This window comes from Pseudophryne corroboree, chromosome 5, assembly GCF_028390025.1.
Source record: "Pseudophryne corroboree isolate aPseCor3 chromosome 5, aPseCor3.hap2, whole genome shotgun sequence".
In the NCBI taxonomy this organism is placed as follows: Eukaryota; Metazoa; Chordata; class Amphibia; order Anura; family Myobatrachidae; genus Pseudophryne; species Pseudophryne corroboree.
In genome coordinates, this window is record NC_086448.1 from 671867996 (window position 1) to 671894243 (window position 26248).

A 26248-nucleotide genomic window follows, 5' to 3' on the forward strand; every position below is an offset into this window, starting at 1 on the left:
TGTCTGCTGCTAATATAGACTGGTTGATAAAGAGATAGTATACTCGTAACCAGGGCCGGCGCTACCACTAGGCAGCTTTAGGCAGCTGCCTATGGGCGGCGACCACTGGAGGGCGGCACCGCTTAGCCTCAGCCCAGCGAAGCTCCTCCTTTTCTTTCAGAGACAGAGGAGCAGCTCGTGGGCGCCCACCACCACTGCGTCTTCAAAGTACAGTGAGTTTACTATGTGTGACTCGTGACCCCACACCTCTCTGCAATAGCCCGCATAGCGTCAGTTTGGTGTGGAATGTGTTTGAATTGTGTTCAGGCTGCCGCAGCCGCCGCCCGCCCGCCTGTCTGCTGCATGTTGTGCTCGGCTGACGGCTGTCCTGAGTCTGGGGTCCCACATCACATTATCATTATCACAGACATTATGTCTCTCACCGCAGGTCCGCAGCGCAGCTCCCCACGCGATGGTCTCCTGCCGCCCGCGTCATGCCCAGTGTCCCGACTCCCTCCCTACCCCCCCCCCATCCCCCCTGCATGAATCGGTCACACGCGGCCGCTGGCTTGGTCCGCTCCGTCCTGTGTTACTGCTCCGGCGCCGCCTCCCCACTACGATCGCCTGCAAAGGCAACTTGTCATCTGCGCTCCCCCTCCCTCAATCCCGCGACTTTGCTCCAGTGATCAGCACTGCACTGGAACTGCTGGCTGCTGCTGCCTCATGTTAACAGCTCCCCCCCTCTCCTCCTGCAGCTTGTTCGTACAAGGTTCATCCCCCCCCCTGCAATTGGACTCCCGCTGACCTCCCCCCCCCCCCCCCCCCCCCGCAATTGGGCTCACGCTGCCCCCCCCTTCCTGCATTTTGTCACCAGCTAGCCTCCCCCACACTTATTGGGCTCACGCTGCCCCCCCCCCCTTCCTGCAATTTGTCACCAGCTAGCCTCCCCCACACTTATTGGGCTTCCGCTGCCCCCCCCCCCCCTGCATCTTGTTACCAGCTCCCCTACAGTAGTTGGGCTCCTGCTGACCCCCCCTCCCCTTCCTGCATCTCTCCCCACCCCCGTAATTGGGCTCCCACATTTTGCCGCCCCCCTTTCCTTCACCTTGTTACCAGCGCTCCCCCCCACCCCTCTTGATCAGGAGCACCCAGCCAGTCCTGCTACCACTGCCATGGTCACACAGGGGGGGCATCTACGTGGTTCGGGGAATGAGGTTAGGCTTATGTGTAACACTGTTCAGCCTTACCTTGTGTTGAGATATTATATATATATATATATATATATATATATATATATATATATACACACACACACACACACTGTACACATATAGATATATATATTCAAAAGACCGTCACTCCTCTGTTAAATTGATGATTGCGTCCCGGTGAGGGAAAAATCATATATAGTTCACAATAGCGGCACTCGGCGACAACTACAAGAATTTAAAACACCATCACTCTGGATTATTTCAACGTTTCAGGATACTTTATTTCGATCCTTTCGTCAGGATATAGGATAAAGGATCCTGAAACGTTGAAGCAATCCAGAGTGGTGGTGTTTTAAATTCTTTAAGACGTTGTCGCTGAGTGCCGCTTTTGAGAAACATATGTGTGTGTACAGTATATAGAAATGCAGTATAGTCTTGTGCATCTCCATTATGAACAGCTGTGCTTGGGGGAACCAGTGTAACATTACAGGATAGCTGCAGATTACTATTTTGAGGGAAGAGGTTAGGGTTAGGCTGTGGGTAGGGGCGGTTAGGATTAGACTACGGAGTTAGTATGCAGGGGTAGGAGGGGGGGGGGTGGCACTGACTATTTGCCTAGGGTGCTGTTAGATCTTGCACCGGCCCTGCTCGTAACTAGTATGTATGTATAAAGAAAGAAAAAAAAACCACGGTTAGGTGGTATATACAATTATGGACGGGCTGCCGAGTGCCGACACAGAGGTTGCCACAGCCGTGAACTACCGCACTGTACTGTGTCTGCTGCTAATATAGACTGGTTGATAAAGAGATAGTATACTCGTAACTAGTATGTATGTATAAAGAAAGAAAAAAAAACCACGGTTAGGTGGTATATACAATTATGGACGGGCTGCCGAGTGCCGACACAGAGGTAGCCACAGCCGTGAACTACCGCACTGTACTGTGTCTGCTGCTAATATAGACTGGTTGATAAAGAGATAGTATACTCGTAACTAGTATGACTATAAAGAAAGAAAAAAAAACCACGGTTAGGTGGTATATACAATTATGGACGGGCTGCCGAGTGCCGACACAGAGGTAGCCACAGCCGTGAACTACCGCACTGTACTGTGTCTGCTGCTAATATAGACTGGTTGATAAAGAGATAGTATACTACTAATATTATATATACTGGTGGTCAGGTCACTGGTCACTAGTCACACTGGCAGTGGCACTCCTGCAGCAAAAGTGTGCACTGTTTAATTTTAATATAATATTATGTACTCCTGGCTCCTGCTATAACCTATAACTGGCACTGCAGTGCTCCCCAGTCTCCCCCACAATTATAAGCTGTGTGAGCTGAGCACAGTCAGATATATATATACATTGATGCAGCACACTGGGCTGAGCAGTGCACACAGATATGGTATGTGACTGAGTCACTGTGTGTATCGTTTTTTTCAGGCAGAGAACGGATATATTAAATAAAACAAACAACTGCACTGTCTGGTGGTCACTGTGGTCGTCAGTCACTAAACTCTGCACTCTCTTCTACAGTATCACAGCCTCAGGTCAATCTCTCTCTCTCTCTCCTAATCTAAATGGAGAGGACGCCAGCCACGTCCTCTCCCTATCAATCTCAATGCACGTGTGAAAATGGCGGCGACGCGCGGCTCCTTATATAGAATCCGAGTCTTGCGAGAATCCGACAGCGTCATGATGACGTTCGGGCGCGCTCGGGTTAACCGAGCAAGGCGGGAGGATCCGAGTCTGCTCGGACCCGTGAAAAAAACATGAAGTTCGTGCGGGTTCGGATTCAGAGAAACCGAACCCGCTCATCTCTAATTACAACACTTCAGGGAGAATTACTTTTTTGCCCTGGAGTGTCTGAAGTCTCCAAATAATCTCCTGGACCATATGGTGCAGTTGGCATTCTCTATATGGTATATACAGTAAAGGTTGGCCATTCAACTTCCCCTATTCAGAGTCTTCCACCCATAAAAAATAGTAGATGATAGATGGAATATGGGGCCATATTCAGTATGGATCAAATCAGCGAAGCAATAACATAATGAAGTATTTGTGCACAGGAGCCGTACTGCGCACGTGCACACAGTGAGATGAGATTGCATCTCACTTATGGGAAAGCCTCTGTCTGATTGACAAGCAGAGACGCTCACAGGGCGGGTTCGGAGCAACCGCATGACATCACATGTGATCGCTGTGACACGAAAAATGTCTGATCTGCGCCTGCCTTCACAGCCAGGCTGCGCATCCACAATTCAGCGATGTGATCGCAATGTGAAACCCCCGAGAAAATGGAGAAATGTTTTATTGCTCTGTTATTGCTAGTGTAACACAATAAAGGTAATCGTCGCTTACAGTTTAGTCTTGTTATTCATTTGTCTTTCCATTTTCACACTGTCTCCATTGTACAGCACCATATTCCGCATTTATTTATTTATTTTTTGCATAATCCCGTTAAGATTGTTAGATAAAGCTACAGAACAATTGGGGAAGTTTAATTATGGCTACCCTGTATATAATTTTTGTACCTGAATGCCACTATCTATTCTAACTTTCCTAAGCGTCAGCTTGCTGTGTACGCTCTTTTAGTTTGTGCATTTGTGTAAATATAAATGCACTGCATGTCAAAATATTTCCTTATGTGTAAATTACTCTTATTGTGCCTTGTGGTGAATAAATACAAGATGTTTACCAGGCACAGCCCACTAGTTTTCCACAGCAGTTTTCTCTATAACAGAGACTCCATAGTCTCTCCTCTTTCCCCAGGCAGTGTGAGAGAGCAATGATCAGGCTGATAGCCTTTTTAACACACCCATACAGCTGAAAGCCCTAATTAGCCTTCTGTGAGACTAAAAGCCCAAAGACTCAAACCAGGCCTAATGAATGGAGAACCCGCCCTCTCTTCTCACATCCAACCCCAGGACGCTTATACGGTTTTTACCAAAAATTAAAAGCTCTCAGCAGAACCAACACAATATTACCCCTTTCACATGGCACAAATAACCCGGTATCGACCCGGCATATTGCCGGGTCGACACGGGTCAGTGTGCGATGTGAAAGCGCCAAGTCTGAATTCCCAGGTCGCCTGACCTGGTTATTCAACCCGGGTTATAAGCAGTGTTATTCCCGGGTTGAATACCGGGTCAGTGGCTGCATAAGCAGATCCCCGAGTCGATGCAACCCAGGACATGTTTACTAGATAGGAAGAGGCGGCACGGAGATAAGCTCATCTCCCAGCGCTGCCGCCGGCTCCACTCCCCGCTGCTATGGCAACCAACCCAGCATATTGCCGGGTCTGGAAGCCAGCAAAACTGGTAGGAGAATCTCCAATGCTGGATCCCACCCGGGAAGGACCCGTTTCCAATTCCCGAGTGGGATCAGGCATTGGAGGGGTATATGGGGTTTTCGAACACATAGGTAAGAACCTGGGTCAACTATACCTACCTTCCAACACTATTCCAGTTATCTTGTCATGTTAGATTCTTATAGACTACTGATTTGAATACATTGATTCATACCTCAAACTTTATATTAACATTTAATTGTCATTTTTTGTTATTGTATTGCATTTTTTTTCTTCTGTTGTACAATATAAGTTAATGCAGATGTATAAATGTACTATAATACATTGTCTAACACAGATGGGGAATGGAACATTTATTTAACAACATCAAGTGAAGAAACCCAAGTGGAACAAACTGTGGAGGATAATCCACAATTGACAATTGTGTTTTACGGTGACAAAGGCAGGTCGAACCCAATCATTATAGAAAGGAAAGACTCATCTCAGTGTATGGATACACTGGTTTACAAGGTACTGTTGATTGATTTTCTTAATAATACTGTATGTATATATATATATATATATATATATATATAGAGAGAGAGAGAGAGAGAGAGAGAGAGACACTTGTTTCCTAACTTAAGGCATCTAGAACCCAAAACAGTCTTTGACTGGGGGTACAGAAAACCAAAGTTTGTACCTTTGAACACGTAGGGCAATTCATTTTATGAAATGATCACAATGCTGGCACCTCACGAGCACCAACAGTGCACCCTTTTCCTTGCACCCTACATAGGTGCTCAGGTAAATGGGGAAATGAATTGCCCTATAGACTACTTGATTTCATCTGTTTTACTATTAAAATATTGTAGTAGCATTGGCCATTCCCTACGGTGACCCGCAATATTACCAAGGCTATGCAAGCGTATCAGCTCATCAGTCTATATTGCTGCTAATGTCTCTATAAAATTACTGGTAAATAATATACTGTATATATGACATTTCATCATTTAACAACTATAAGATTTAAAAATTAGGTTATAAGAAGCATTAGGCCCTGATTCAGATGTACATGCTCTGCTGATGTCAGACATTGTGAAAAAAAAGCATTAGGGCCTGATTCAGAGATATATACTTTGCTGATGGCAGACATTCTGCAGCGATTTCTTGCAACTGCTCATGTGTCCCGATGGTGTCCTGCAGAGTCGCAGTTCTTTTTCAGGCGAAAACGGAGGAGACGTATTAAAAATGTAGTGGGCGATCATCGATGAGATCAGGGCTCTGTGGGGGCTATATCATAACTTCCAGGACTCCTTGTTCTTTTTCTCTGACGTCCTAGTGAATGCTGGGAACTCCGAAAGGACCATGGGGAATAGCGGCTCCGCAGGAGACTGGGCGCAAAAGTAAAAAGCTTTAGGACTACCTGGTGTGCACTGGCTCCTCCCCCTATGACCCTCCTCCAAGCCTCAGTTAGATTTTTGTGCCCGAACGAGAAGGGTGCACACTAGGTGGCTCTCCTGAGCTGCTTAGTGAAAAGTTTAAGTTTAGGTTTTTTATTTTCAGTGAGTCCTGCTGGCAACAGGCTCACTGCATCGAGGGACTAAGGGGAGAAGAAGCGAACTCACCTGCATGCAGAGTGGATTGGGCTTCTTAGGCTACTGGACATTAGCTCCAGAGGGACGATCACAGGCCCAGCCATGGATGGGTCCTAGAGCCGCGCCGCCGGCCCCCTTACAGAGCCAAAAGACTGAAGAGGTCCGGAAAATCGGCGGCAGAAGATGTCCTGTCTTCAATAAGGTAGCGCACAGCACCGCAGCTGTGCGCCATTGCTCTCAGCACACTTCATACTCCGGTCACTGAGGGTGCAGGGCGCTGGGGGGGAGCGCCCTGAGACGCAATAAAAACACCTTAGATGGCAAAAAATACATCACATATAGCTCCTGGGCTATATGGATGCATTTAAACCCTGCCAATTTTTCCTTAAAAAAGCGGGAGAAAGGCCGCCGAGAAAGGGGCGGAGCCTATCTCCTCAGCACACTGGCGCCATTTTTCCTCACAGCTCCGTTGGAGGGAAGCTCCCTGACTCTCCCCTGCAGTCCTGCACTACAGAAACAGGGTAAAACAAGAGAGGGGGGGCACTAATTTGGCAGATAAATCTATACAGCAGCTATATAAGGGAAAAACACTTATATAAGGTTATCCCTGTATATATATAGCACTCTGGTGTGTGCTGGCAAACTCTCCCTCTGTCTCCCCAAAGGGCTAGTGGGGTCCTGTCCTCTATCAGAGCATTCCCTGTGTGTGTGCTGTGTGTCGGTACGTTGTGTCGACATGTATGAGGAGGAAAATGGTATGGAGGCGGAGCAATTGCCTGTATTAGTGATGTCACCCCCTAGGGAGTCGACACCTGACTGGATGGTCTTATGAAAGGAATTACGTGATAGTGTCAGCACTTTACAAAAGTCTGTTGACGACATGAGACAGCCGGCAAATCAGTTATTACCTGTACAGGCGTCTCAAACACCGTCAGGGGCTCTAAAGCGCCCGTTACCTCAGATGGTCGACACAGACCCAGACACGGACACTGACTCCAGTGTCGACGGTGAGGAAACAAACGTATTTTCCAGTAGGGCCACACGTTACATGATCACGGCAATGAAGGAGGTTTTGAACATTTCTGATACTACAAGTACCACAAAAATGGGTATTATGTGGGGTGTGAAAAAACTACCCGTAGTTTTTCCTGAATCAGATGAATTAAATGAGGTGTGTGATGAAGCGTGGGTTTCCCCCGATAAAAAACTGCTAATTTCTAAAAAATTATTGGCATTATACCCTTTCCCGCCAGAGGTTAGGGCGCGCTGGGAAACACCCCCTAGGGTAGATAAGGCGCTCACACGCTTATCAAAACAAGTGGCGTTACCGTCTCCTGATACGGCCGCCCTCAAGGAACCAGCTGATAGGAAGCTGGAAAATATCCTAAAAAGTATATACACACATACTGGTATTATACTGCGACCAGCAATCGCCTCAGCCTGGATGTGCAGTGCTGGGGTGGCTTGGTCGGATTCCCTGACTGAAAATATTGATACCCTGGACAGGGACAGTATATTATTGACTATAGAGCATTTAAAGGATGCATTTCTATATATGCGAGATGCACAGAGGGATATTTGCACTCTGGCATCAAGAGTAAGTGCGCTGTCCATTTCTGCCAGAGGAGGGTTATGGACGCGACAGTGGTCAGGTGATGCGGATTCCAAACGGCATATGGAAGTATTGCCGTATAAAGGGGAGGAGTTATTTGGGGTCGGTCTATCGGACCTGGTGGCCACGGCAACGGCTGGGAAATCCACCTTTTTACCCCAGGTCACCTCTCAGCAGAAAAAGACACCGTCTTTTCAGGCTCAGTCCTTTCGTCCCCATAAGGGCAAGCGGGCAAAAGGCCACTCATATCTGCCCCGGGGCAGAGGAAGGGGGAAAAGACTGCAGCAGGCAGCCTCTTCCCAGGAACAGAAGCCCTCCCCCGCTTCTGCCAAGTCCTCAGCATGACGCTGGGGCCTTACAAGCGGACTCAGGCACGGTGGGGGCCCGTCTCAAGAATTTCAGCGCGCAGTGGGCTCACTCGCAAGTGGACCCCTGGATCCTGCAGGTAGTATCTCAGGGGTACAAATTGGAATTCGAGGCGTCTCCCCCTCGCCGGTTCCTGAAGTCTGCTTTACCAACGTCTCCCTCCGACAGGGAGGCGGTATTGGAAGCCATTCACAAGCTGTATTCCCAGCAGGTGATAATCAAGGTACCCCTCCTACAACAGGGAAAGGGGTATTATTCCACGCTGTTTGTGGTACCGAAGCCGGACGGCTCGGTGAGACCTATTTTAAATCTGAAATCCTTGAACACTTACATACAAAGGTTCAAATTCAAGATGGAGTCACTCAGAGCAGTGATAGCGAACCTGGAAGAAGGGGACTATATGGTGTCTGTGGACATCAAGGATGCTTACCTCCATGTCCCAATTTGCCCTTCTCACCAAGGGTACCTCAGGTTTGTGGTACAGAACTGTCACTATCAGTTTCAGACGCTGCCGTTTGGATTGTCCACGGCACCCCGGGTCTTTACCAAGGTAATGGCCGAAATGATGATTCTTCTTCGAAGAAAAGGCATCTTAATTATCCCTTACTTGGACGATCTCCTGATAAGGGCAAGGTCCAGGGAACAGTTAGAGGTCGGAGTAGCACTATCTCAAGTAGTACTACGACAGCACGGGTGGATTCTAAATATTCCAAAATCGCAGCTGATTCCGACGACACGTCTGCTGTTCCTAGGGATGATTCTGGACACAGTCCAGAAAAAGGTGTTTCTCCCGGAGGAGAAAGCCAGGGAGTTATCCGACCTAGTCAGGAACCTCCTAAAACCAGGCCAAGTGTCAGTGCATCAATGCACAAGGGTCCTGGGAAAAATGGTGGCTTCTTACGAAGCGATTCCATTCGGCAGATTCCACGCAAGAACTTTTCAGTGGGATCTGCTGGACAAATGGTCCGGATCGCATCTTCAAATGCATCAGCGGATAACCCTGTCTCCAAGGACAAGGGTGTCTCTCCTGTGGTGGTTGCAGAGTGCTCATCTTCTAGAGGGCCGCAGATTCGGCATTCAGGACTGGGTCCTGGTGACCACGGATGCCAGCCTGAGAGGCTGGGGAGCAGTCACACAGGGAAGAAATTTCCAGGGCTTGTGGTCAAGCATGGAAACGTCACTTCACATAAATATCCTGGAACTAAGGGCCATTTACAATGCCCTAAGTCAGGCAAGGCCTCTGCTTCAGGGTCAGCCGGTGTTGATCCAGTCGGACAACATCACGGCAGTCGCCCACGTAAACAGACAGGGTGGCACAAGAAGCAGGAGGGCAATGACGGAAATTGCAAGGATTCTTCGCTGGGCGGAAAATCATGTGATAGCACTGTCAGCAGTGTTCATTCCGGGAGTGGACAACTGGGAAGCAGACTTCCTCAGCAGACACGACCTCCACCCGGGGGAGTGGGGACTTCACCCAGAAGTCTTCCACATGATTGTGAACCGTTGGGAAAAACCAAAGGTGGACATGATGGCGTCCCGCCTCAACAAAAAACTGGACAGATATTGCGCCAGGTCAAGGGACTCTCAGGCAATAGCTGTGGACGCTCTGGTAACACCGTGGGTGTACCAGTCAGTGTATGTGTTCCCTCCTCTGCCTCTCATACCCAAGGTACTGAGAATCATAAGAAGGAGAGGAGTAAGGACTATACTCGTGGCTCCGGATTGGCCAAGAAGGACTTGGTACCCGGAACTTCAAGAGATGCTCACGGAGGACCCGTGGCCTCTACCTCTAAGAAAGGACCTGCTCCAGCAGGGACCCTGTCTGTTCCAAGACTTACCGCGGCCGCGTTTGACGGCATGGCGGTTGAACGCCGGATCCTGAAGGAAAAAGGCATTCCGGATGAAGTCATCCCTACCCTGATCAAAGCCAGGAAGGATGTAACTGTGCAACATTATCACCGTATTTGGCGTAAATATGTTGCGTGGTGTGAGGCCAGGAAGGCCCCTACAGAGGAATTTCAATTGGGTCGTTTCCTGCATTTCCTGCAAACAGGACTGTCTATGGGCCTAAAATTAGGGTCCATTAAGGTTCAAATTTCGGCCCTGTCGATTTTCTTCCAGAAAGAACTAGCTTCAGTTCCTGAAGTTCAGACGTTTGTCAAGGGGGTACTGCATAATCAGCCTCCTTTTGTGCCTCCAGTGGCACCTTGGGATCTCAATGTAGTTTTGGGGTTCCTAAAATCACATTGGTTTGAACCACTCACCACTGTGGACTTAAAATATCTCACATGGAAAGTGGTAATGCTGTTAGCCCTGGCTTCAGCCAGGCGTGTCTCAGAATTGGCGGCTTTATCCTATAAAAGCCCTTACCTAATTTTTCATACGGACAGGGCAGAATTGAGGACTCGTCCTCAATTTCTCCCTAAGGTGGTTTCAGCGTTTCACTTAAACCAGCCTATTGTGGTACCTGCGGCTACTAGGGACTTGGAGGATTCCAAGTTGCTGGACGTAGTCAGGGCCCTGAAAATATATGTTTCCAGGACGGCTGGAGTCAGGAAATCTGACTCGCTGTTTAGCCTGTATGCACCCAACAAGCTGGGTGCTCCTGCTTCTAAGCAGACTATTGCTCGTTGGATTTGCAGTACAATTCAGCTTGCACATTCTGTGGCAGGCCTGCCACAGCCAAAATCTGTAAAAGCCCATTCCACACGGAAAGTGGGCTCATCTTGGGCGGCTGCCCGAGGGGTCTCGGCTTTACAACTTTGCCGAGCAGCTACTTGGTCAGGGGCAAACACGTTTGCTAAATTCTACAAATTTGATACCCTGGCTGAGGAGGACCTGGAGTTCTCTCATTCGGTGCTGCAGAGTCATCCGCACTCTCCCGCCCGTTTGGGAGCTTTGGTATAATCCCCATGGTCCTTTCGGAGTTCCCAGCATCCACTAGGACGTCAGAGAAAATAAGAATTTACTTACCGATAATTCTATTTCTCATAGTCCGTAGTGGATGCTGGGCGCCCATCCCAAGTGCGGATTGTCTGCAATACTTGTACATAGTTATTGTTACAAAAATCGGGTTATTATTGTTGTGAGCCATCTTTCCAGAGGCTCCTCTGTTATCATGCTGTTAACTGGGTTCAGATCACAAGTTGTACGGTGTGATTGGTGTGGCTGGTATGAGTCTTACCCGGGATTCAAAATCCTTCCTTATTGTGTACGCTCGTCCGGGCACAGTATCCTAACTGAGGCTTGGAGGAGGGTCATAGGGGGAGGAGCCAGTGCACACCAGGTAGTCCTAAAGCTTTTTACTTTTGTGCCCAGTCTCCTGCGGAGCCGCTATTCCCCATGGTCCTTTCGGAGTTCCCAGCATCCACTACGGACTATGAGAAATAGAATTATCGGTAAGTAAATTCTTATTTTTTATGCTGAAGATAGTTCTTAATGACATTGGCTGTATGTTTGGGGTTGTTGTCCTGCTGCAGAATAAATTTTGAGTTAATCAGACGCCTCCCTGATGGTATTAGTAACATAGTAACATAGTATCTAAGGTTGAAAAAAGACAATTGTCCATCGAGTTCAACCTATTTGTGGTCTCCTATACACGATTATTTTGTAGAAAATTTTGACTGAAGTTGATGACTGCCGTTACGTTTTACCCCTCTTTTTTATAATAACCATAGTGCGTGACTATGCCCCATAACCCTGGATATCCTTATCCATTAGGAATTTATCTAACACATTCTTAAAGGTGTTGACGGAGTCTGCCATTACAACTCCCTCAGGCAGGGAATTCCAAACACGTATCGTCCTTACCGTAAAAAAGCCTTTACTCCATATTGTGCGGAATCTCCTCTCCTCTAACCTGAGCGAGTGTCCACGAGTTCTCTGTGTTGATCTAACCAAAAACAGGTCCTGCGCAAGATCTGTATAATGTCCCCTTATATATTTGTAAATGTTGATCATGTCCCCTCTTAATCTCCTCTTTTACAGTGTAAACATGCCTAGTCTTGCAAGCCTTTCCTCGTATTCCAGCGTCTCCATACCCTTAATTAGTTTGGTCGCCCGCCTTTGAACCTTTTCTAGCTCCAGGATATCCTTTTTGTAGTAAGGTGCCCAGAATTGTACACAGTATTCAAGGTGTGGCCTCACAAGTGATTTATATAACGGGAGTATAATACTCTCATCCCTAGCATCAATTCCCCGTTTTACGCATGCTAATATCTTATTAGCCTTCTTTGCTGCAGTCCTACTTTGGGTACTACTGCTTAGTTTGCTATCTATGAGGACGCCTAAGTCCTTTTCCAGTACAGAATCTCCTAATTTTACCCCATTTAGTAGGTAGGTGTTATTTTTGTTCTTGTTACCACAGTGCATTACCTTACACTTGTCTGTATTGAAGCGCATTCTCCATTTCGCTGCCCAAGCTTCTAATTTAACTAAGTCATTCTGAAGCGACTCAGCATCCCCCTTCGCATTTATAACTTTATACAATTTGGTATCATCTGCAAAAATTGACACCATGCTCTCTAGACCTTCTGTTAGGTCATTAATGAAAATATTGAACAATAGCGGTCCTAATACTGAGCCTTGCGGCACACCACTTAGCACTTCAGTCCAAGTTGAAAAAGATCCATTAACCACAACGCGCTGCTCCCTATTATCTAACCAGTTTTTGACCCAAGTGCATATTGTGCTTCCTAGCCCTGATTCTTGTAGCTTGTAGATAAGTCTCATGTGTAGTACAATGTCGAATGCTTTGGCAAAATCTAAAAAGATTACATCCACCTCTTTACCCTGATCTAGGTTTGCGCTTACTGTTTCATAAAAGCCAAGTAAATTGGTTTGACAGGATCTGTCCTTCATAAACCCATGTTGATTCCTTTTAATGACCTTATTGGCTTCAAGGAACTTCTGAATACTATCTCTTAGAATACCTTCCAATACTTTCCCCACTATAGATGTAAGACTAACTGGTCTATAATTACCTGGTTCAGCTTTACTTCCCTTTTTGAATATAGGCACTACTTCCGCTATACGCCAGTCTTTGGGAACCATACCTGATATTACTGAATCCTTAAAGATCAAAAATAGCGGTTTTGCAAGTTCATAGTGAAGCTCCATTAGAACCCTTGGGTGAATACCATCGGTACCTGGTGACTTATTAATCTTTAAATGTTTTAATCGGTCACAGACTACTTCCTCGCATAAATAAGTACCTATCAGTGGGATATTCTCATTATTGAGATTATGTGTTAGTCCCTGAATTGGGTCCTCTCTAGTAAATACTGTTGAAAAAAATCATTTAGTGTGTCCGCTATGTCATTATCATTTTTGCTTAAGACTCCCAACTTTTCTTTTAAAGGGCCTATACTCTCCTTCTTTAATCTCTTGCTATTAATGTATTTAAAGAATTTTTTGGGATTCGCTTTGCTTTCCTTTGCTACTAGTTTTTCAGTTTCTACTTTAGTCGCTCTTATTTCCTTTTTGCATATTTTGTTACATTCCTTATAGTACTGAAATGACTCTGCTTCCCCGTCAGATTTGTATTTTTTAAATGCTCTCCATTTCTTGCCCATAAGTTCCTTTATCTTTTTGTTAAGCCACAAATCGGTCGTCCGACCTGGGTATAGGGGCATTATGGATAAGTACCTCCCTGTATTTCCCAGCATTGAGGACACCATTAATCCTGACCAAATCCCTTACTCCACTTAATTTGCTGAAATACAGCCCCAAACTTGCAAGGAACCTCCACCATGCTTCACTGTTGCCTGCAGGCACTCAATATTGTACCGCTCTCCAGCCCTTCTGCAACCAAACTACCTTCTGTTGCAGCCAAATATTTAAAATTTTGACTCATCATCCAGAGCACCTGCTGGAAGTGCTGATATGGTCCCAAAAGAGCCCTGATCTCAACATCATCGAGTCTGTCTGGGATAACATGAAGAGAGAAGGATTTTAGCAAGCCTTCATCCACAGAAAAACTATGGTTAGTTCTCTGAGATGTTTGGAACAACCTCCCTGCCGAGTTCCTTCAAATATTTTGTGCAAGTGTACCTAGAAGAATTGATTTGAAGGCAAAGGTTGATCACACCAAATATTGATTACATTTAGATTTCTATTCTGTTCATTCACTTTGCATTTTAGGAAAATGAATCTATTGAAAGTAATGCAGGAGAAATATTAAAATAAAGCTAATATTTGCGAACAGTAACAATAAAATTAGATTGTTGTACGGGTCCAGACTGCCATTTATTCCGTTGTGCAAACAAGTATTCAGTATTCTCTAAATCAGTCATTGCTGTAAATGACATGTCAGTGCTAACAAAAAACATTTACCTGTTCTCTAGGTGAATCTTACTTATGATTTAGGAGAATTATTTAAAGTGAGGCTGGGCATTGAGGACTGGCGAGAAGACCTGAGGCGGTTATCCTTGTACCATCTGAAAATGCAGAATGCAAAAACCTTGGATACTTTTAACCAGTCAATAAATAAAACGCTTCCTCTTTCAATAAGCGGAGACAGGTGGATTGAAGTCCCAGTAGAATGGCCTGTAAAAACCTCTCTTTCTGGTATGTTAACAGTAACCTATTACATATTTTAATCAGACTGACTCAGTAGTAGTGCTAAAATATGTGTAAGTTCCTTTAAGAAATCTATTGTATACTAACATATCCTTAACAAGGTTCTCTTAATATATTCCAGTATACCAATTAGCAGACCACTGTGTGTCCAAGTTACTAATGTATTAATGCAGATAATGTACAGATTGTGTAGTATTCTACAACCTTGCATCACCTTGAATGTTTGTGCTTCTGCAGCCACTAAGCGTGTCAATGCATGGCATTTCCCAGTTATGTAGGGGCAGGGTATAACATAAGCACCAGCAATCATTTTAAAGAGTTAGCTCGTATCTTATGCAAAATTTTGCAATGTTACAACTACAGAAGCATAAGAAATAATATTGATAACTTATATAGCATACTTTTTTTGTCACAAGTAAAATAACCTTCCTGTATGTTACTGGACTGTGGTGAACACATGTTGTACATCCACACAAATATGGGGACCTCACACAAATCCCCAACACATACTGTACTAGTTAGGCAGACTACTGTGCCAATGTCCCTCCATCCCCCCCTTCCCCTCCTTTTTCATGCGAAAATATATAGGGTTCGCGAAATGCCACAGACCTATGTATTTTCAAGCCTGCGATTGCTGAAAAAAAGCCTGCTTATTGCGAATTTGGCTTCACCTGCTTTCACAGGCTTACTCAGCTTGCCGTCACAGATGACCATCGCGACCGATGGTCACGATGTTTAATCCCAGACTGCGACTCCAGTAGGCAGTGCTGCGATTGCAAATGTGTAACACCTTTTACTCAGGGGCGGATTAAGGGGTGAGACAGCCTCTAGGCACAACAGTAACGGCCTCCCCACGCCTGCCTAATTTTATTATATTTATTGATTGGTTGTAAGCCTTCATTTGTTCATAGCCAATTTAATAGAATAATAAAAAAGCCACTAACTATTATATGATAAAACAATGAATTGTGTACACATATTTACTAAGTAGAACAGCTTACAGGGGCAGTACAGTGCAACCGGAAAGTATTCACAGCGCTTCACTTTTTCCACATTTTGTTATGTTAATTTTTTTCCTTCAACACAATACCCCAAAATGACAACGTGAAAAAAGTTTTTTTTGAGATTTTTGCAAATTTATTAAAAATAAAAAACTAAGAAATCACAGGTACATAAGTATTCACAGCCTTTGCTCAATATTTTGTTGATGCACATTTGGCAGCAATTACAGCCTAGGGGGTCATTCCGAGTTGTTCGCTCGTTATTTTTTTGTCGCAACGGAGCGATTAGTCGCTAATGCGCATGCGCAATGTCCGCAGTGCGACTGCGCCAAGTAAATTTGCTATGCAGTTAGGTATTTTACTCACGGCATTACAAGGTTTTTTCTTCGTTCTGGTGATCGTAATGTGATTGACAGGAAGTGGGTGTTTCTGGGTGGAAACTGGCCGTTTTATGGGTGTGTGCGAAAAAACGCTACCGTTTCTGGGAAAAACGCGGGAGTGGCTGGAAAAACGGAGGAGTGTCTGGGCGAACGCTGGGTGTGTTTGTGACGTCAAACCAGGAACGAAACTGACTGAACTGATCGCAGATGCCGAGTAAGTGTGGAGCTACTCAGAAACTGCTAAGAAGTGTCTATTCGCAATTCTGCTAATATTTCGTTCGCAACTTTGATAAGCTAAGATTCACTCCCAGTAGGCGGCGGCTTAGCGTGTGCAAAGCTGCTAAAAGCAGCTTGCGAGCGAACAACTCGGAATGACCCCCCTAAATTAGGGGTGTGGAACCTTTGGTCCTCCAGCTGTTGTTGAACTACACATACCAGCATGTCTTGCTACAGTTTTGCTATTTGGCCATGCTAAAACTGTTGCAGGGCATGCTGGGATGTGTAGTTCAACAACAGCTGGAGGGCCGAAGGTTCCCCATCCCTGGCCTAAAGTCTTTTTGAATATGATGCCACAAGCTTGGCATACGTATCTTTGGGCAGTTTCGCCCATTCCTCTTTGCAGCACTTCTCCAGCTCCATCAGGTTGGATGGGAAGCATCGGTGAACAGCCATTTTCAGATCTCTCCAGAGATGTTCAATCAGATTCAAGTCTGGGCTCTGGCTGGGCCACTCAAGTACATTCACAGAGTTGTCCTGAAGTCACTCCTTTGCTATCTTGGCTGTGTGCTTAGGGTCGTTGTCCTGCTGAAAGATGAACTGTTGCCCTAGTCTGAGGTCAAAAGCACTCTGGAGCAGGTTTTCATCCAGGATATCTCTGTACGTTGCGGCATTCATCTTTCCCTCTATCCTGACTAGTCAACCAGTTCCTGCCGCTGAAAAACATCAGCATGATGCTGCCACCACAATGCTTCACTGTAGGGATGGTATTGGCCTGGTGATGAGCAGTGCCTGGTTTCTTCCAAACCTGACACCTGCCATTCACGCCAAAAAGTTCATTCTTTGTCTCATCAGACCAGATAATTTTGTTTCTCAAGGTCTGAGAGTCCTTCAGGTGCATTTTGGCAAACTCCAGGTGGGCTGCCATGGTTTCCGTCTGGCCACTCTACCACACAGGCTTGATTGGTGGATTGCTGCAGAGATGGTTGTCCTTCTAGAAGGTTCTCCTCTCTCCACAGAGTAATGCTGTAGCTCTGACAGACTGACCATCTAGTTCTTGGTCACCTCCCTGACTAGAGCCCTTCTACCCAGAGCGCTCAGTTTAGACAGCCGGCCAGCTCTAGGAAGAGTCCTGGTGGTTCCGAACTTCTTCCATTTATGGACGATGGAAGCCACTGTGCTTATTGGGACCTTCAAAGCAGCAGATATTTTTCTGTACTTTTCCCAGATTTGTGCCTTGAGACAATCCTGTCTCGGAGGTCTACAGACAATTCCTTTGACATCATGCTTGGTTTGTGCTCAGACATGCACTGTCAAGTGTGGGACCTTATATAGACAGGTGTGTGCCTTCCCAAATCATGTCCAATCAACTGATTTTACCACAGGTGGACTCCAATTAAGCTGTAGGAACATCTCAAGGATGATCAGTGGAAACAGGATGCACCTGAGCTAAATTTTTAGCTTCATGGCAAAGGCTGTGAATACTTATGTGATTTCTTAGTTTTTTATTTTTAATAACTTTGCAAAAATCTAAAAAAAAAACTCCTAGATTGCGATCACCTCAGTCCGTTTAGTTCCTGGTTTGATGTCACAAACACGCCCTGCGTTTAGCCAGCCACTCCCCCGTTTCTCCAGCCACTCCTGTGTTTTTACCTGGCACTCCTGCGTTTTTAAGCACACTCCCTTAAAACGGCCAGTTTCTGCCCAGAAACACCCACTTCCTGTCAATCACACTACGATCACTCGAGCGATGAAAAAACGTTGCTCGAGCTTGTGCAAATCTACCAAGTTTTGTGCTAAATTACTGAAAGCATGCGCGCTGCGTACCATGCGCATTTTCCACCTAATCGCTCCATTGCGAAAAACTGCAACGAGCGAACAACTTGGAATGACCACCTGTGTGTAGAATTTTGAGGGGAAAAAATTAATTTATTCCATTTTGGAATACGGCTGTATCATAAGAAAAATAAGATTTTACTCACCGGTAAATCTATTTCTCGTAGTCCGTAGTGGATGCTGGGACTCCGTAAGGACCATGGGGAATAGCGGCTCCGCAGGAGACTGGGCACAACTATAAAGAAAGCTTTAGGTCTAACTGGTGTGCACTGGCTCCTCCCACTATGACCCTCCTCCAGACTTCAGTTAGGATACTGTGCCCGGAAGAGCTGACACAATAAGGAAGGATTTTGAATCTCGGGTAAGACTCATACCAGCCACACCAATCACACCGTATAACTCGTGATACAATACCCAGTTAACAGTATGACAACAACTGAGCCTCTCAACAGATGGCTCAACAATAACCCTTTAGTTAAACAATAACTATATACAAGTATTGCAGCCAATCCGCACTTGGGATGGGCGCCCAGCATCCACTACGGACTACGAGAAATAGATTTACCGGTGAGTAAAATCTTATTTTCTCTGACGTCCTAAGTGGATGCTGGGACTCCGTAAGGACCATGGGGATTATACCAAAGCTCCCAAACGGGCGGGAGAGTGCGGATGACTCTGCAGCACCGAATAAGCAAACTCTAGGTCCTCCTCAGCCAGGGTATCAAACTTGTAGACTCTTGCAAAAATGTTTGAACCCGACCAAGTAACAGCTCGGCAAATTTGTAAAGCCGAGACCCCTCGGGCAGCCGCCCAAGAAGAGCCCACTTTCCTCGTGGAATGGGCTTTTACAGATTTAGGGTGCGGCAGTCCAGCCGCAGAATGTGCAAGTTGAATCGTGCTACTGATCCAGCGAGCAATAGTCTGCTTAGAAGCAGGAGCACCCAGCTTGTTGGGTGCATACAGTATAAATAGCGAGTCAGTTTTCCTGACTCCAGCCGTCCTGGAAACATATACTTTCCAGGGCCCTGACTACGTCCAGTAACTTGGAATCCTCCAAGTCCCAAGTAGCCGCAGGCACCACAATAGGTTGGTTCACATGAAAAACTGATACCACCTTAGGAAGGAATTGGGAACGAGTCCTCAATTCCGCCTTATCCATATAAAAAAAAAAAAAATCAGATAAGGGCTTTTGCATGACAAAGCCGCCAATTCTGATACACGCCTGGCCGACGCCAAGGCCAACAGCATGACCACTTTCCACGTGAGGTATTGTAGCTCCACGGATTTAAGTGGCTCAACCCAATGCGACTTCAGGAAATCCAACACCACGTTGAGATCCCACGGTGCCACTGGAGGCACAAACGGGGGCTGACTATGCAGCCTTCCCTTGACAAAAGTCTGAACTTCAGGCAGTGAAGCCAGTTCTATTTTGGAAGAAAATCGATAGAGCCGAAATCTGGACCTTAATGGAACCCAATTTCTCTGACGTCCTAGTGGATGCTGGGGACTCCGTCAGGACCATGGGGATATAGCGGCTCCGCAGGAGACAGGGCACAATAATAAAAGCTTTAGGATCAGGTGGTGTGCACTGGCTCCTCCCCCTATGACCCTCCTCCAAGCCTCAGTTAGATTTTTGTGCCCGACGAGAAGGGTGCAATCTAGGTGGCTCTCCTGAGCTGCTTAGAATAAAAGTTTAAGTTAGGTTTTTTATTTTCAGTGAGTCCTGCTGGCAACAGGCTCACTGCTACGAGGGACTTAGGGGAGAGAAGAAAACTCACCTGCGTGCAGGATGGATTTGCTTCTTAGGCTACTGGACACCATTAGCTCCAGAGGGAGTCGGAACACAGGTCTCACCCTGGGGTTCGTCCCGGAGCCGTGCCGCCGACCCCCCTTACAGATGCCGAAGTTGAAGAGGTCCAGAAACAGGCGGCAGAAGACTTTCAGTCTTCATAAGGTAGCGCACAGCACTGCAGCTGTGCGCCATTGTTGTCAGCACACTTCACCAACAGTCACCAACTGTCACTGAGGGTGCAGGGCGCTGGGGGGGGCGCCCTGGGCAGCAATGTATAATACCTTTTTATGGCTAAAATACATCACATATAGCCCTTGAGGCTATATGGAGGTATTTAACCCCTGCCAGATCTCACAAACTCCGGGAGAAGAGCCCGCCGAAAAGGGGGCGGGGCCTATTCTCCTCAGCACACGGCGCCGTTTTCCTGCTCAGCTCTGCTGTGAGGAAGGCTCCCAGGCTCTCCCCTGCACTGCACTACAGAAACAGGGTTAAAACAGAGAGGGGGGGCACTTATTTGGCGATATGATTACATATATAAAAATGCTATAAGGGAAAACACTTGTATAAGGGGTTGTCCCTGTATAATTATAGCGTTTTTGGTGTGTGCTGGCAAACTCTCCCTCTGTCTCCCCAAAGGGCTAGTGGGGTCCTGTCCTCTGTCAGAGCATTCCCTGTGTGTGTGCTGTGTGTCGGTACGTGTGTGTCGACATGTAGGAGGACGATGTTGGTGAGGAGGCGGAGCAAATTGCCTGTATTGGTGATGTCACTCTCTAGGGAGTCGACACTGGAATGGATGGCTTATTTAGGAATTACGTGATAATGTCAACACGCTGCAAGGTCGGTTGACGACATGAGACGGCCGGCAAACAAATTAGTACCTGTCCAGGCGTCTCAGACACCGTCAGGGGCTTGTAAAAAAAAACGCCCATTTACCTCAGTCGGTCGACACAGACACAGACACGGACACTGACTCCAGTGTCGACGGTGAAGAAACAAACGTATTTTCCTTTAGGGCCACACGTTTCATGTTAAGGGCAATGAAGGAGGTGTTACATATTTCTGATACTACAAGTACCACAAATAAGGGTATTATGTAGGGTGTGAATAAACTACTTGTAGTTTTTCCTGAATCAGATAAATTAAATGAAGTGTGTGATGATACGTGGGTTTCCTCCGATAGAAAATTATTGGCGGTATACCCTTTCCCGCCAGAAGTTAGGGCGAGTTGGGAAACACACCTTAGGGTGAATAAGGCGCTCACACGCTTATAAAAACAAGTGGCGTTACCGTCTCCAGATACGGCAGCCCTCAAGGAGCCAGCTGATAGGAAGCTGAAAAATATCCTAAAAGTATATACACATATACTGGTGTTATACTACGACCAGCAATCGCCTCAGCCTGGATGTGCAGCGCTGAGGGGGCTTGGTCGGATTTCCTGACTGAAAATATTGATACCCTTGACAGGGACAAGATTTTATTGACTATAGAGCATTTTAAGGATGCATTTCTATATATGCGAGATGCGCAGAGGGATATTTGCATTCTGGCATCAAGAGTAAATGTGATGTCCATATCTGCCAGACGACAGTGGTCAGGTGATGCAGATTCCAGACGGCACATGGAAGTATTGCCGTATAAAGGGGCGGTCCATCGGACCTGGTGGCCATGGCAACAGCTGAAAAATCCACCTTTTGTTACCCCAAGTCACATCTCAGCAGGAAAGGACACAGTCTTTTCAGTCTCAGTCCTTTCGTCCCCATAAGGGCAGGCGGGCAAAAGGGCCAGTCATATCTGCCCAGGGGTAGAGGAAAGGGAAGAAGACTGCAGCAGGCAGCCCATCACCAGGAACAGAAGCCCTCCACAGCTTCTGCCAAGTCCGCAGCATGACGCTGGGGCCGTACAAGCGGACTCAGGTGCGGTAGGGGGTCATCTCAAGAGTTTCAGCACGCAGTGGGCTCACTCACAAGTGGACTCCTGGATCCTACACGTAGTATCCCAGGTGTACATTGGAAATTCGAGACGTCTCCCCCTCACAAGTTCCTGAAGTCTGCTTTACCAACGTCTCCCTCCGACAGGGAGGCAGTATTGGGAACAATTCACAGGCTGTATTCCCAGCAGGTGATAATCAAAGTACCCCTTCTACAACAAGGGAAGGGGTATTATTCCACACTATATTGTGGTACTGAAGCCAGACGGCTAGGTGAGATCTGAAATATTTGAACACTTACATACAAGCGTTCAAATCAAGATGGAGTCACTCAGAGCAGTGATAGCGAACCAGGAAGAAGGGGACGATATGGTGTCACTGGATATCAGGGACGCTTACCTACATGTCCAAATTTGCCCTTCTCACCAAGGGTACCTCAGGTTCGTGGTACAGAACTGTCACTATCAGTTCAGACGCTGCCGTTTGGATTGTCCACGGCACCCCGGGTCTTTACCAAGGTAATGGCCGAAATGATGATTCTTCTTAAAAGAAATATGGACGCTTTCCTGATAAGGGCAAGGTCCAGAGAACAGTTGGAGGTCGGAGTAGCACTATCTTAAGTAGTTCTACGACAGCACGAGTGGATTCTAAATATTCCAAAATCGCATTTTTTTCCGACGACACGTCTACTGTTCCTAGGGATGATTCTGGTCACAGTCCAGAAAAGGATGTTTTCTCCCGGAGAAAAAAGCCAGGGAGTTATCCGAGCTAGTCAGGAACCTCCTAAAACCAGGAAAAGTATCAGTGCATCATTGCACAAGGATCCTGTGAAAAATGGTGGTTTCTTACAAAGCGATCCCATTCGGTAGATTTCACGCAAGAACCTTTACGTGGGATCTGCTGGAAAAATGGTCCGGATCGCATCTTCAGATGCATCAGCGGATAACCCTGTCTCCAAGGACAAGGGTGTTTCTTCTGCGGTGGCTGCAGAGTGCTCATCTATGAAAGGGCCGCAGATTCGGCATTCAGGACTGGGTCCTGGTGACCACGGATGCCAGCCTGAGTGGCTGGGGAGCAGTCACACAAGGAAAAAATTTCCAGAGAGTGTGATCGAGTCTGGAGACTTCTCTCCACATAAATATACTGGAGCTAAGGGCAATTTACAATGCTCTAAGCTTAGCAAGACCTCTGCTTCAAGGTCAGCCGGTATTGATCCAGTGGGACAACATCACGGCAGTCGCCCACGTAAACAGACAGGGCGGCACAAGAAGCAGGAGGGAAATGGCAGAAACTGCAAGGATTCTTCGCTGGGCGAAAAATCATGTGATAACACTCTCAGCAGTGTTCATTCCGGGAGTGGAAAACTGGGAAGCAGACTTCCTCAGCAGGCATGACCTCCACCCGGGAGAGTGGGGACTTCATCGGGAAGTCTTCCACATGATTGTAAACCGTTGTGAAAAACCAAAGGTGGACATGATGGCGTCCCGCCTGAACAAAAAACTAGATATTGCGCCAGGTCAAGGGACCCTCAGGCAATAGCGGTGGACGCTCTGGTAACACTGTGGCTGTACCAGTCAGAGTATGTGTTCCCTCCTATGCCTCTCATACAAAAAGTACTGAGAATCATAAGAGGGAGATGAGTAAGAATGATACTCGTGGTTCCGGATTGGCCAAGAAGGACTTGGTACCCGAAACTTCAAGAGATGTTCACGGAAGACCCGTGGCCTCTACCTTTAAGAAAGGACCTGCTCCAGCAGGGGCCTTGTCTGTTCCAAGACTTACCGCGGCCGCGTTTGACGGCATGGCGGTTGAACGCCGGATCCTGAAAGGGCATTCCAGATGAAGTCATCCCTACCCTGGTCGAAGACAGGAAGGATGTAACCGCAAAACATTTTCACCGCATTTGGCGAAGATATGTTGCGTGGTGTGAGGCCAAGAAGGCCCCTACAGAGGAATTCCAACTGGGTCGTTTCCTACATTTCCTGAAAACAGGACTGTCTATGGGCCTAAAATTAGGGTCCATTAAGGTTCAAATTTCGGCCCTGTCGAATTTCTTCCAGAAAGAACTGGCTTTAGTGCCTGACGTTCAGATGTTTGTAAAAGGGGTACTGCATATACAGCCTCCTTTTGTGCCCCAGTGGCACCTTGGGATCTCAATGTTGTTTTGAGTTTCCTAAAGTCACATTGGTTTGAACCACTCACCACTGTGGACTTAAAATATCTCACATGGAAGGTGACGATGCTATTAGCCCTGGCTTCAGCCAGGCGTGTGTCAGAATTGGCGGCTTTATCATATATAAAGCCCTTACTTAATTTTTCATTCTGACAGGGCAGAATTGAGGACTCGTCCTCAATTTCTCCTTAAGGTGTTTTCTGTTTTTCACATGAACCAACCTATTGTGGTACCTGCGGGTACTAGGGACTTGGAGGACTCCAAGTTACTTGACGTTGTCAGGGCCCTGAAAAATATGTTTCCAGGAAGGCTGGAGTCAGAAAATCTGACTCGCTGTTTAGCCTGTATGCACCCAACAAGATGGGTGCTCCTGCTTCTAAGCAGACGATTGCTCGCTGGATTTGTAATACAATTCAGTTTACACATTCTGTGGCAGGCCTGCCACAGCCAAAATCGGTAAAAGCCCATTCCAAAAGGAAGGGGGCTCATCTTGGGCGACTGCCCGAGGGGTCTCGGCTTTACAACTTTGCCGAGCAGTTACTTGGTCAGGGGAAAACACGTTTGCTAAATTCTACAAATTTGATACCCTGGCTGAGGAGGACATGGAGTTCTCTCATTCGGTGCTGCAGGGTCATCCGCACTCTCCCGCCCGTTTGGGAGCTTTGGTATAATCCCCATGGTCCTGACGGAGTCCCCAGCATCCACTAGGACGTCAGAGAAAATAAGATTTTACTTACCGATAAATCTATTTCTCGTAGTCCGTAGTGGATGCTGGGCGCCCATCCCAAGTGCGGATTGTCTGCAATACTTGTACATAGTTATTGTTACAAAAATCGGGTTATTCTTGTTGTGAGCCATCTTTTCAGAGGGTCCTTCGTTGTTATCATACTGTTAACTGGGTTCAGATCACAGGTTGTACGGTGTGATTGGTGTGGCTGGTATGAGTCTTATCCGGGATTCAATATCCTTCCTTATTATGCACGCTCGTCCGGGCACAGTATCCTAACTGAGGCTTGGAGGAGGGTCATAGGGGGAGGAGCCAGTGCACACCACCTGATCCTAAAGCTTTTATTATTGTGCCCTGTCTCCTGCGGAGCCGCTATATCCCCATGGTCCTGACGGAGTCCCCAGCATCCACTACGGACTACGAGAAATAGATTTATCGGTAAGTAAAATCTTATTTTTAGGCCCATAGTCACCCCTGACTGTAGGAAGTGCAGAAATCGACCTAGCTGAAACTCCTCCTTTGGGGCCTTCCTGGCCTCACAGCACGCAACATATTTCCGCCATATGCGGTGATAATGGTTTGCGTTCACTTCTTTCCTAGCTTTAATTAGCGTAGGGAGAACTTCCTCCGGAATGCCCTTTTCCTTCAAGATCCGGCGTTCAACCGCCATGCCGTCAAACGCAGCCGCGGTACGACTTGGAACAGACAGGCCCCCTGCTGCAGCAGGTCCTGTCTGAGCGGCAGAGGCCATGGGTCCTCTGAGATCATTTCTTGGAGTTCTGGGTAACAAGCTCTTCTTGGCCAATCCGGAACAATGAGTATAGTTCTTACTCCTCTCCTTCTTATTAGTCTCATTACCCTGGGTAAGAGAGGCAGAGAAGGGAACCCATACACCGACTGGTACACCCACGGTGTTACCAGAGCGTCCACAGCTATCGCCTGAGGGTCCCTTGACCTGGCGCAATATCTTTGTAGCTTTTTGTTGAGGCGGGACGCCATCATGTCCACCTGTGGCCTTTCCCAATGGTGTACAATCATTTGGAAGACTTCTGGATGAAGTCCCCACTCTCCCGGGTGGAGGTCGTGTCTGCTGAGAAAGTCTGCTTCCCAGTTGTCCACTCCGGGAATGAACACTGCTGACAGTGCTAACACGTGATTTTCCGCCCATCGGAGAATCCTTGTGGCTTCTGCCATCGCCATCCTGCTTCTTGTGCCGCCCTGTCGGTTAACATGAGCGACCGCCGTGATGTTGTCTGACTGGATCAGCACCGGCCGGTGTTGAAGCAGGGGTCTAGCCTGACTTAGGGCATTGTAAATGGCCCTTAGGTCCAGAATATTTATGTGTAGGGAAGTCTCCTGACTTTTCCATAGTCCTTGGAAGTTTCTTCCCTGTGTGACTGCCCCCCAGCCTCGAAGGCTGGCATCCGTGGTCACCAGGACCCAGTCCTGTATGCTGCAGCCACCACAACAGCGACACCCTGGCCCTTGGAGACCGGGTTATCCGCCGATGCATCTGAAGATGCGACCCGGACCACTTGTCCAACAGATCCCACTGGAAGTTCCTT

The 26248-nt window shown here is 47.0% G+C and overlaps 1 protein-coding gene across 1 annotated transcript in view; it reads left to right on the top strand.

Annotated features, from left to right (window-relative positions):
- The window catches only part of RP1 (RP1 axonemal microtubule associated), a 1008071-nt gene that overhangs the window by 851684 nt on the left and 130139 nt on the right, over positions 1 to 26248 (top strand). The window contains exons 51-52 of the mRNA XM_063923729.1: positions 4838 to 5010; positions 14397 to 14619. Of these exons, the coding sequence (XP_063779799.1) occupies positions 4838 to 5010; positions 14397 to 14619 (396 nt within the window). The remainder of the gene's footprint in view (positions 1 to 4837; positions 5011 to 14396; positions 14620 to 26248) is intronic.